Raw genomic sequence first — 13,165 nt, 5'->3', positions numbered from 1 at the left:
AGTTTCGCTAAAGTTACTGAGTTTGGCTGAGCTTTACATATGTAACATCACGGTGCTCTTTGTTTTGCTTGGTGAGTGAAGGGAGAGGCCTCTGTCCCCCCCCCCAATGTCTCGGGTTTCTGAGGTCTTTGTCTTACCCCCCTCCGGTTCCCGGTTCCCGCGCTGGCGAGATTCTGTGGCTCTGGCTCGTCTCCCGCCGCTCGGCTCGTCTTGGTTGGTTTTCCACGCGGTGGGCTCCCTGTAAGTCCTCTGTTCCACATCCACTAGATCCAGAAGCGTTTCCTCTGCAGTTTTTTTCTTGAGTCTTTTCCTGAGGCTACAGTAATTCCACTTTTAGGAAACTTTATTTTCTCAAACTAAGGTGCACGTCCTCACTATCCGCCATCTTGGCTCCGCCCCCTCAAGTGATTTTTTTTTCACTTTAAAGACTTTTTTACAGTGAATTTGTCTGTAAGTATTTTCTTGTAATTTTATATAGAATTTTTGATATCATATGAAAGTACTTGTTTTAGTACATCAGTTCTTAGTAATTTTATCCTTGATTCTGAGATTGACAAATCTTCTCAGAAAATTATTTTCTGAAAACGGGTGGAAAAAAAGTCATTTATACAACATATAGAATTTTACTATAATTACTTGATGTTTAATGCAGCTCACTTTTATAAAGTCTTCTGTTCTCCCTGAGTCCTACCTGATTCTTTAAAAGATATATTTATTGAACATTTTTTCCATCCACTGGATTACTCCCCAGATGGCTGCAATGGCCAGGGATAGGAAAGGCCAAAGGCAGGAGCTGGGAACTCCATCTGGGTCTCCTGTGTAGGAGAAAGCAGCCCAACACTTGGGCCATCTTCTGCTGCTTTCCCAGGAGAATTAGCAGGGAGCAGGATTGCAAGCAGACAGGACTTGAGCAGGCTATTATATGGGGTGCCAGGATCCCACACAGTGGCTTAACCCACTGCATGACAAGGCCTACCCCTAGACCTCCCTGATTTTTAAAGAAGGCTTCTGACTATTCAAGATGTTAATACAAAGTTTTCTCCTCATGTTAAGTCTCTGACATACAGTAAGTTGATCCCTTCTAGTTTTTGGACATATATGCATAAGATTTCAACCTACTTGGACAAAGAATTGATCAAATATATGCATTTAATAGACTACAGCTGTAAGAGCTCAACAGACTACAAACTTAATGCATGGGAAAAAAGAAAACCAACTTGTAAAGATGTAAAATGGAGAATCCAGTTCTGTGCTCAAGCTTCTTTCACTGTGCATTCTACCATGTTTGTTATGTAGCACCATTTATACATCTTCATGACATGAGTTCCCCCACTCTCTGTTACCTAATAACACTTGAACTAATTCAGGACTTCCCAAATTCTTTACACATTAGTTTTCTCTCTGGTGTGCATCCTGGTGCGATGTATTCTGAGAGCTGCCTTATGGACAAAGGCTTTCCCACATCTGTCACATTCATAAGCTTTCTCTCCTGTGTGATTTCTCTGGTTTATTCTGAGAGTTGAATTTTGAGCAAAAGCTTTCCTGCATTCATACAGTCATAAGGTTTCTCCCCGGTGTGAATTCTCTGGTGTGCACTAAGGTGTGAATTCTGGAAGAATGTTTTTCCACACTCGCTACATTCATAGGACTTTACACCTGTGTGAATTCGCTGATGTACTCTGAGTGTTGAATTATGGGCAAATGTTTTTCCAAATATAGTACACTCATAGGGTTTCTCCCCTGTGTGAATTCTTTGATGTGCACTAATATATGACTTTTCTGAGAAAGTTTTGCCACATTGATTACATTTGTAGGTTTTCTCCCCTCTGCGAGTTCTCAGATGCGCTGAGATGTGATGTCTTTGAGAAAGTCTTTCCACATTCATTACATTCATACAGTTTCTCCACTGTGTGAATTCTGTGATGTTCCCTGAGGGTCAAATTATCTGTTCAAGTTTTCCCACAGACATTACATTCATAGGGTTTCTCCCCTGAATGAATTCTCTGATGTGCACAAAGGTATATTCTTTGGGAGAAACTTTCCCCACATGCATTACATTCATAGGGTTTCTGCCCTTTGTGAATTCTTTGATGCACTATGAGAGCAGACTTACAGACACAAGTTTTCCCACATATGTTACATTCATAAGGTTTTTTCCCCCTGCATGAATTCTCTCATGTCCAGTGAGGTATGACTTCTGTGAGAAAGTTTTCCCACACTTTAATTACATTTACAGGGTTTCTCCCCTGTGTGAATTCTTTGATGTGTGTCTTCTGGGAAAATGTTTTTCCACATTCACCACATTCATAGAGTTTCTCTCTAGTGTGAATTTTCTGATGTGCTCTGAGGGTTGAATTATGTGCAAATGTTTTCTCACAGTCATTACATTCATAGGGCTTCTGTCCTGTGTGTTTTCACTGATGTACTCTTAGGGCTGAATTGTGGGCAAAAGTTTTCTCACAGCTATTGCATTCATAAGGCTTCTCACCTGTGTGAGTTCTCAGATGTGCTCTGAAGGCTGAATTATATGTAAAAGATCTCCCACACTCATTACATTTGTATGGTTTCTCCTCTGTGTGAATTCTTTGATGTGCTCTAAGTACAGAAATATGGGCAAAAGGTCTCCCACATTCATTACACTCAAAGGGTTTCTCTCCAGTGTGAATTCTCTGATGTGCTCCGAGGACTGGCCCAGGCTGAAGCCAAGGGCCTAGAACTCAACTCAGGTCTGCCATAAAGGAAGCAGAGACTCAACTACTTGAGGCATCACTTGGTGCTTCCCAGGTATACATGAGTAGGAGGCTGGAATCAGAAGCAGTCTCTAATATGGTCTGCTGTGTCAAATGCTTACTCCCTAGTAAGAATTTTTAACAAGGGCAGAATATGTGGTCTACAAACAATCTTACACCTGTGAACAAATCAACTGGAATCTGAAATGAGAGAAACAGTATCATTTATCATAGCACCAAAGCCTTGGTATAGTATACTGAAAACCACAAGACATTAATGAAAGAAATCCTAAATAAGTGGGAGGTATATTTTGTTTATGGACTGGGAAACTAAATTCTAAATTCTAAGATGACAATTCTCCTTAATTTGATTTATAAATTCAACATAGTCCCTTAAAATGCTTCAATACTTGTTTTGTGAGGATTAAAAAGGTCATTTTTAAATCAATAAAGAAGATAAGAAAACTGCCTAATTCCAAAACCTAATTCTAATTAATAAGTTAATCAAGATTATAGTTTAAGGATAGATATGTAGATGATTCCTTTTTTTGTCTGTCATCTATTTTTTGTTTTTTATTCTTTTTTGAACACATTTACTGATTTGAAATTCAGAATTACAAGGAAAGGGGGAGAGACAGAGAAAGAGACATGTTCCATCTGCTGGCTCACTCCCCAGATGGTTTCAGTGGTGACGGCTGGGCCAGGTGGAAGCTCAGAGCCAGGAGGTTCATCTGGGTTTCCCACCTGGATGGGTAGCAGAGGCTCAAACACTTGGGCCATCTTCCACTGCTTTTCCCAAGCTATCAGTAGGGAGTTGGTTTGGAAGAGGAGCAGCTGAGAAATGAACCAGCACCTGTATGGGATGCCAGTGTTGCAGGTGGTGGCTTTTACTGCTGCACAACAATGTCAGCTCATTTTTTATTCTAAGAACATTCTGTTTCTCAGTTTACAATGTAATAATTTCTGATTCTACTTTCAAAGTCTTCTGTTTTCATCAATGTACTTTTGTTACTGTTCCTGCTTAATCAATGCTCACTAATTTGGCTGCATTTGAAGGTTTCTAATTTGCAGTTACATTTATAATTTCTTGAGTATTATATAAATTTGGTTTTGATTTCCTTTTATACAATGTTTAAAAGATAACTTAGAAAATTTTTCAAGTGTTTTTGTTTACTCAATTATTAATTTCTAGATTTTACAAACTATGTTCAAGTAATATTTGTGGTGATTCTCTCTTTAAAATTTATATTTTCAATATTGTATGATTATTTTGTAGGAACTTGAAAGGTTTGTTTTTTGCAGATGGCATACAATGGAATGTATGGTCCACTTTAATAAAAATGTCACTAATACCTTCTGTAGGGGTGTTTATTTAATGTTCAGGTGAGACAGAGTTATGAGTTCCTTATTTGAGGAGACAGTATGAGTTCCTAATTCTACTGAGTTTTAGGTCGTTAGAATTCCATTATTTTTTTTTATTTATTAAACTTTTATTTAATGAATACAAATTTCCAAAGTACAGCTTATGGGTTACAATGGCTTCCCCCCTCCCATAACTTCCCTCCCACTGGCAACCCTCCCCTTTCCCGCTCCCTCTCCCCTTCCATTCACATCAAGATTCATTTTCGATTCTCTTTATATACAGAAGATCAGTTTAGTATATATTAGGTAAAGATTTCAACAGTTTGCTCCCATATAGCAACACAAAATTTAAAAAATACTATTGGAGTACTAGTTATAGCATTAAATAATAGTGTGCAGCACATTAAATACAGAGATCCTACATAATTTTTTAATTAATTAATTTTCTATGCCATTTCCAATTTAACACCAGTTTTTTTTTCATTTCCAATTCTCTTTCCATTATTTTATGAACACTGACGTACTTTTCTGTTTAGTCATTAAAATACTTTAAGGTTTTCTCTAATCTGTGCTCTTGAGCTAAAAGGGACTCTTCATTTAATGCACTTATTCCCTAAGTTAAAATCTTAATAACAGGACATGAGTCCTAAATTATTTTATTAATTCAACATCTTTCATTACAATTTTTCTAAGTCACTTATTTAGAGATATTGTTTTCAACTAATCCAGTTATTTGCATTGACTGGAAGATAGACTTGATGTAAATTATGTCAACGTTTATGTTATGCCCTTTATTTATATTTCTCCATAACAAAAATGTTCGGTAAGTATGCTTTATTCCTAATAATTCTGATAATTTTACTTTCTTTTAATAAATAATTTAAAAATGTAACTTGAAAATTCCCAAGATTGCTTAATAGCATAGACAAAGGCTAATATGCATATAAAAAGGTCACTGCTGTCCTAAGTGATCAGGTAGATTTTTTTTTTGACAGGCAGAGTTAGACAGTGAGAGAGAGAGAGACAGAGAAAAAGGTCTTCCTTCTGTTGGTTCACTCCCCAAATGGCCATTACGGCCAATGTGCTGCGCTGATCTGAGCCAGGAGCCAGGTGCTTCCTCCTGGTTTCCCATGCAGGTGCAAGGCCCAAGCACTTGGGCCATCCTCCACTGCCTTCCTGGGCCATAGCAGAGAGCTGGACTGGAAGAGGAGCAACCAGGACAGAATCCGGCGCCCCAACTGGGACTAGAACCCAGGGTGCCGGTGTCGCAGGCAGAGGACTAGCCAAGTGAGCCATGGTACTGGCTGATCCAGTAGATTTTTATGGACTGAACTATGTCTCCTCCCCAATTTCATGTTATTGCCCTAACCCTCATGTGTAATGAGGAAGTATGGTTTTAAATGAGGTCATAAGTGTGGGGTTTAACTTACAGGACAGGAGTTCTTGTAAGTAAAGGAAGAAACACTAGGATATTCTTTCTCTTCAACTGCATGTGCATAAGGAAAAGGCCATATGAAGGCACAGTCTGAAGGTGACTGTAGAATTGAAAAAGAGGCCTGGGGCTGGTGCTATGATACAGTAGGTTAATCCTCCACCTGCAGCATCAGCATCCCATATGGGCGCCGGATCTAGTCCCAGCTGCTCCTCTTCTGATCCAGCTCCCTGCTATGGCCTGGAAAAGCAGTGGGAGATGGCCCAAGCACTTGGGCCCTTGCACCTACATGGGAAACCTGGAGGAAGATCCTGGTTCTTGGCTTTGGATTGGCTCAGCTCTGGCCATTGCAGCCCCTTGGGGAGTGAACCAATGGATGGAGGACCTTCCTCTCTGTCTCTCCCTCTCACCATCTGTAACTCTGCCTCTCAAATATATAAATAAAATCTTTCAAAAAGAAAAGAAAAAGAGAGGCCTTATCAGAAATCAACCTACTGGCACCTTAATCTTGGAATTTCAGCCTATACAACTGTAAGAAATACATTTCTGTTGTTTAAGCCACTCAGCTTATGGTATTTTATTATGAAAGCTCCAGCAGACTAACAGAAATATAAATCAAAACCACAAGGGGACCACTTAATATCCATAAGAATGGTTGGAATAAAATCTCCTACTATGGTGAGGATGTGTATAAATCAGAAAAATTAGGTCCTCAAAGATATAAGCAAAGAGGTGCTGTATCACCCAGCAGTTTCATCCTAAGTATATACTTAAGAAAAATAAAAACATATATCCATATAGAAACATGTAAATGAATGTTTATATCAGCTTTATTCACAACAGCCAAAAGGCAAATCGCTAATGAATAGGCAAACAAAATGTGGTATGTCCATACAATGTTATATTATCTGGCCACAAAAGGATGAAGTACTGATACATATCAATCTTGTAAACTAAGCAAAAGAAACCAGTAATAAATGATCAAATGTTATATAATTCCATTTATATGAAATGTCCAGAATAGGCAAATGTAGAGACAGAAGGACATTAGTAATTGCTTAGGACCAGAGAGGCTAGGGATTAGAAGGGTGATAACTGAAAGATACAGGTTACTTTCGGAAGTGATGAAAATTGACTGTGGTGATGTTTGTATAAATTTGTGCATATGCCAAGTCACTGAACTTTGCACTTTAAATAAGGAAGTATATGATACGTGCATTATATTTCAATAACTATTTCAATAATTAAAAAAATAAACTAACAAAAGTGTTCTTCTAAGGTCAAACAACCCCAGATCTCTTTCTGTCAGTGTTCACTCACCTGGTTCCTGCTGGTTTAGCAATTTGTCCTCCAAGGACCACAGCTTTTCACCTTGTTCCAATTTGAATATCACATCAGGTTTGGTAACACAATATCCTATAAACAGAATAATTGAGAATATATATAGATGAGATTCATGGGCTTTTGGGATTCTGAAGATTCAAAAACATGGCAAAGTTTTCAATGGGATAAAACCATCATTTTTGTCTCTTAACCTTAGACCTCTTAATTCAAAGCCAGTACAATATTCATCTCTATAAGGGCCCATATGTCATGATAATTTTTAAAAAGGATGTATATTGGGGCCAACATTGTGGCATAGCAGGTTAAGCTGTCGCTTAAAGTGCTGGCATCCCATATGGGTACTAGAACTAGTCCTGGCTGCTCCACTTCTGATCCAGCTCTGTGCTAATGTGCCTGGAAAAGTGCTTGGGCCCCTGCACCCATGTGTGATGCTAGGACAAAGATCTTGACTCCTGGCTTTGCACTGGCCCAGCCCTGGCCTTTGTGGCCATTTTAGGAGTGAATCAGCAGATGGAAGACTTCTTGCTCTCTGCCTCTGCCTCTCCCTCTCTCCAATTTTACCTTTCGAATAAATAAATAATATTTTTTTAAAAAAAGTTAACAGAAAAAGAAAGGATATATATTCTACAAGGAGACACGTAATAAGGTCTGCTTACCTACTGAGACGAGATGGCTGTAGGTCTCCAGCATGAAATCTCTGTACAGGGTCTTCTGAGCAGGGTTCATTTTATGCCATTCTTCCTGACTGAAGTCCACACTCACATCCTCAAATGACACCAATCCCTGTGACAACAAATTTATTTCAAACATTTAGAATTAGAAATCTTTGAAAAATCACTACTTTTCCTATGTACTCTTTTTTTTTTTTGACAGGCAGAGTTAGACAGTGAGAGAGAGAGAGAGGGAGGGAGAAAGGTCTTCCTTTACCATTGGTTCACCCTCCAATGGCTGCTGAGGCCGGCGCATCTCGCTTATCCGAAGCCAGGAGCCAGGTGCTTCTCCTGGTCTCCCATGCGGGTGCAGGGCCCAAGGACTTGGGCCATCCTCCAAGGCCTTCCCGGGCCATAGCAGAGAGCTGGCCTGGAAGAGGGGCAACCGGGATAGAATCCGGCACCCCAACAGGGACTAGAACCTGGTGTGCCGGTGCCGCAAGGTGGAGGATTAGCCTGTTAAGCCACGGTGCCGGCCTAGTTCTGCTTCTAATCCAGCTCCCTACTAATGTGCCTGGAAAAGCACTAGATGATGGCCCACATACTTGGTTGGACTCTTGCCACCGACACGGGAGACTCAGTCTGAGGCTCCTGGCTTCAGCCTGGCCTATCCCTGGCTGTAGCGGCCATTTGAGAGAGTGAACCAAAGAACGGAAGATCTCTTTCTCTCTTTGTCTCTCCCTTTCTCTTTGTCACCCTGCCTTTTAAGTAAATAAAATATGTTTTAAAGTAGGATGACATTTTACATTTTTTTTAAAAAGTTTTAGTGAGACAGAACTGTTCATGTGGAAACATTAAGATTCTCTGGAAAATAAGGCAGAATTGCCAGGAAACATTATTTCAGAATGCAGAAGGAAACTCTAGGATGAGGACAGAATTTGAGAATCATTGCCCATCTGGGTGGAAATTGAAGTTATTAGAGACAGAAACTTCCTTGAACACAAGGGGATTGAGAAAAGAAAAGTAGCAAAACACCATTCAAGGAATCATGAATATTAAAGACGCTGGAAGAAAAAATTACAAGCCACAAATTAAAGAAAAATTCTATGAAAACTAGTAGACTTGGAAACTGATAAAAGGAAAAGATTCCAGATGACTTCAGGGGTGGATGTTGTGGTCCATCAGGTTAAGCCGCTACTTAGGATGCCTACACTCCATACTAGAGTTCAGGTTTGAGTGCTGGGTATTCTGCTTCTGATCCAGCTTCCTGCTAATGCACCTAGAAGAGAGAAGACAATGGCTCAAGCACTTGGGTCCCTGCCATCCATGTGGGCAACCAGGATGGAGTTCCTGGCTCCTGGCTGTTGCAACCATTTGAGGAATGAACCAGTGGATGGAAGATTCTGTCTTTCATAAAGAGATAAATAGCCTCTTTTTTTCAATTTTTAATTTATCAGAACCCAGCAAGAGATGATTTCCATCAACTTAACACTAAATTAGGGCAAAAAATACATCAAGAAAACCTGAAAGCTTAAGGCAGAAGTAAAACATAAAAACAGTATGTCTAAAACAGATTGTAGAATGTTGATTCACATAGGGTAGTTGTTGTCGCATAGGAGATTAAGCAATCCTCTGTGACACTGGCATCCCATATGGGTGCCAGTAAGTGTCCCAGCTGCTCTACTTCTGATCCAGGCCCCTGACACCCATATGGGAGACCTAGAAGAAGCTCTTGGCTTTGGCCTGGCCCAGCCCCAGTGGTTGTGGCCAAATGGGGAGTGAACAGATGGAAGATCTTTCTCTGCCTCCTCCATCTCTAACTCTGCTTTTCAAATAAACAAATATTTTTTTAAAAGATTCACATAGTTAATACGGTCAAAAATATTATCAATTAGTCTGGGATTTCTCCAGTTATGAAATGTCTAGGCTGCTGGTGCTGGTGTTGTAGTGTAGTAAAGCTGCCACCTGTGACACCAGCACCCACATGGCCACCAATTCAACCCCCTGGCAGCAGCTCTAGCTCCAATCTAACTCCTTGCTAATGGTCTGTGAAATGCAACATAAGAGGGCTCACGTACTTGGGCCCTTGACAGCCAAATGGTAGTGCAGGATGAAGCTCCTGGCTCCTAGCTTTAGCCTGGCTCAGCCTTGCTCTGGCCATTGTGGCCATTTGGGGAGTGAACCAGTAAATGGAAGACCTCTCTCTCTCTCTCTGTCTCTTCCATTCTCTCTGTAACTCTGCCTTTCAAATAAATAAATAAAACTTAAAAAAAATTCTTAGTTGTTAATTGAAGAAATTTTGCTATGTAATAGCTACCATACAACCAAATGGTTTTTATGACAAAGCAACTAAGGTAATTTCATGATTTTCTTTTGTACAGATTTTACAAAATTAAATAGAAAGAAGTACAACTAGGAGTATTTTTAGATTCATCTCCTCACACTAAGGCCCAAAAGATGTATGTCACTTCCCTTTAATTACATTTAAAAAATTCTGTGAACCATAATACTTCTTAAATATGGCCTGATTCTAATTACGATAAAGTCATGGATTGTTTGACAATGTGGGAAAAACAGTAGATTATTGCATCTTTTCATGGTCATTAATTAATTTGAAGCTGAAGTTTAAGAACTGGAGCACCTCAGCAAGTGAATGACGTATCTCTTAGCCACTGTTAGTCTGAATTTTGACTGAAATATTAGAACTAGGGGGAAATGCATTTCATGTTGTTTGTGTGCAATTAACAGTCATCCTTCTGAAAAACAGGGTTGACAATCTTAAATTTCTATTTATGATTAAAACTTTTTGTTTTAGGAGGTGGGATAAGATTTTTAAAATGATTTAAATCAGAGAACAGGGATTAGCTAACTTATACATTTTATTAAATAGAGTTAAATAAAAGGCAAATACATTTAAATAATTTTGTAAGTCTAACAAATATGAGCTTTATGTGTTCTTAACTAACATATTAATGACAATGATTCATTTTTGTTATAAATTTTAAGCTATTTTAATAAAATAGTAGGGGACCTCACTGTACTTACATTTATTTGTGCATTTATAAAAACATGCTAAAATTCTTTATGTAGTACTTCTGAAAAAGTCTAGTCATAAAAGATCACTAAAATGATCAGAAAAGCTTTGAAATCCTGATTGCAGATTCATTTCAAAGTAGATTTAGCCCCTTTCAGGATCTGGCATTTCAATCACAAATATCTTCACCAGTCTGAACTATGAAAATATAAAAAAATTAGCTAGTGATGGCCATAGTGAAGCAGTACTGGTGTTACTTGAGGAAAAAATAAAAACTGAAAATACATATGAATCCTGCATTCCACAAGTTCAAGAACCAAATAAGATATAAGATATAACTCATGAATACTGTCATGTCTTAGCAGGCCCCAACTGAAAACTTATTTGCCAAAACACATTAGCACTCATGTAAAATAACAGGAGTAGGGAGGGAATTTTGTACACATGTTGTCCAGTGTTTATTTTCCATTTCCCCTTTTTTATGTAATTATTATAGGTATAACTCCTTGAAGATCATGAAATAAGGGATAGATATAGAACATCTGTTGGGCTAACAATACATTACTACATAAAAAGTTTTCAACTGAGTAACTGTTCTCACTCTGATTAAACTATGTGAAACATAAAATGTACAACAATTTTTCCTTGCTTGTCTACTTGTGGAAAGAATTATTGGGCTCAATAAAATGTGAAAAACACAGTAGTTTGCTTTAAATGCAAAGATTAACTGTTTTGGCTCAACCGTAACATAACAAATAAAGTGTCTACTTAGAGAATATAATAGGAAAAGGTTCACATATATACATGGATATATTGATTCATTAAAATATTCCTTAAATCTATCTCAATGTATCTTTACAACCCATAGAACTGATCTTTATTAAAAAAGTAAAAATGATGGAGTAGAAATTTCATTTTACAGTACTTTATGTTTTTTTTAAGTTTTTCCTTAGGATTGAAAGGACATCATTGAAATGCTGCTTTTCACAGTTTGCAAAGTCCACCTGAAGCTCTCATTCTTCATTGTTTTGCTTCAATTTATGGAAGACACCAAATTTATCCTTGGAAGTCTGTTTAGTACAGCTGTTAGAATTCTGGGTTCACTCTCCAAGTTTGGGCCTCTAGTTAAATGCTGAAGAATGTTAGAAGGGTTCTGTTTTGAGTACCAAGGTTTGCATTGTGGTTCACCTGTGCATCTTCAGCCAAATTTGTGGACAGAGGTTGTCTACTTGGAAGATGGGAAATTGTTTGATGAGTTCCATGTTCAGAAACTGAAATAGAAGTCCTCTTTAAAGCAGTGGGAAGATCATCACTAGGTCATTCTCTTCTATTCCAGCCATCCCACATCACCACCTCTTTGATTTGTTCTTTCCCATATGTAGTATAACTTGGGGGTTCTTCATTCTCAGCTACTTTTGGAATATTTTTAGCTACTACATGATCATTCACACCTGATTATTCTCCATCATTTGCTTGAACTTTGTGAGTCTCTTGATTTTGTTGAAAAAAATGGTCTGCTAATTTTTCTTCATATCATGCTCTTAATTCCTTGACCTGCTGTCCACACTGAAAAGTCTCATATGCTAACCACTGCACAAGGAAAGTACTTTTCTGTCTGTAGTGCTGAAGCTGATCTTCTTGTGGAAGAAACTCCTGATTAAGCTCAACAAGTTACCCCTTTAAATGATGTAGGTCTGCTACCTGATATGAAATGCTGTTCTGTAGTTTAACCTTGTCATCTTCGCATCTCTTCCCCAGACCCTCCCAGCCAGTAGGTTGCTGGTGAGGTGACCATAATTTGGCCCCTCTGGTACATCTGTTTCTTATGTCTGCCCACCAAGAGCAAGAGATATTCAGATATACTTCTTCAGATGCCTGCAGGCCATCTCTGTGCACTGAACCTGGCCCTGCGGCTCCATTTCCTTCTCTGGAAGCAAGATGTGTCAGGAAGAAGTGCTCTAGTAGTAAAGGCCAGGAAAACAATCACTACTAGAAGCACCAGCAGCATAAAGGAGGGCAGAGAGCCAGCCCTTGAGTTGGCCTCAAAACCCAGCATGGGGTCAAACTGGGCTGTACCCTAAGGCTTCACAGCAATTTGCAAGCAGAAGCTCAGGTCTCTGAGAAAATTCTCTGTCCCACATATCAGTGAAAAATTTACAATAATTATAGAATCAACTTTTTCAGAACACATGAAGCTAACTAAAGGCCTGTACAATCTATGGAACATATATACACCAGAAAAATAGCTACTCAAAATGGTCAAAGTGCCTCAATGGCATTTTAACTTGTCCTATACCCATCCCTCTCTCTCCAACTGCATGGTAGCTTTGAAAAACCACACTGTGAAATAAGTCAACTGGGTTATGGTTCTGTCAAAGCTTTAGCCCCAGAACACTGCCATTATCTGACGTGGATGATGGTTCTTTGGAGGAATTTACCTATAAGACTATTTGAACTAATCAGAGCTCACTTGGTATGAAGAGGCCCAATCCTTAGAGGCATTTGTTCAAAACATTTAAAGGTAATTGTTTAACTGAGCAACCAGCAACCTGAGGTGGTGGATAACAAAAAACAGCTCATCAAAAACTAAAAGGGGCCGGTGCCGTGGCTTAAC

General features: G+C 38.8%; 1 protein-coding gene and 1 pseudogene across 1 annotated transcript; both read right to left on the bottom strand.

Annotated features, from left to right (window-relative positions):
• Positions 1-1,507: 1,507 nt before the first annotated feature.
• Positions 1,508-2,564, bottom strand: LOC133754930 (zinc finger protein 658B-like; the record flags this gene model as incomplete). The annotated part of the gene is made up of 3 exons (XM_062185271.1): positions 1,508-1,852; positions 2,265-2,404; positions 2,489-2,564. Coding segments are annotated over 3 exons (561 nt in total), but the record flags the coding sequence as incomplete, so codon positions are not given.
• Positions 2,565-2,750: 186 nt separating this feature from the next.
• On the bottom strand, positions 2,751-12,607 carry LOC133754929 (protein GOLM2-like; annotated as a pseudogene).
• Between the last annotated feature and the right edge of the window lie 558 nt (positions 12,608-13,165).

This window comes from Lepus europaeus, unplaced genomic scaffold (assembly GCF_033115175.1).
Source record: "Lepus europaeus isolate LE1 unplaced genomic scaffold, mLepTim1.pri SCAFFOLD_32, whole genome shotgun sequence".
Classification (NCBI taxonomy): Eukaryota; Metazoa; Chordata; class Mammalia; order Lagomorpha; family Leporidae; genus Lepus; species Lepus europaeus.
Note: the sequence above shows the minus strand (reverse complement) of the source record. Positions and strands in the feature narration are given on the sequence as shown.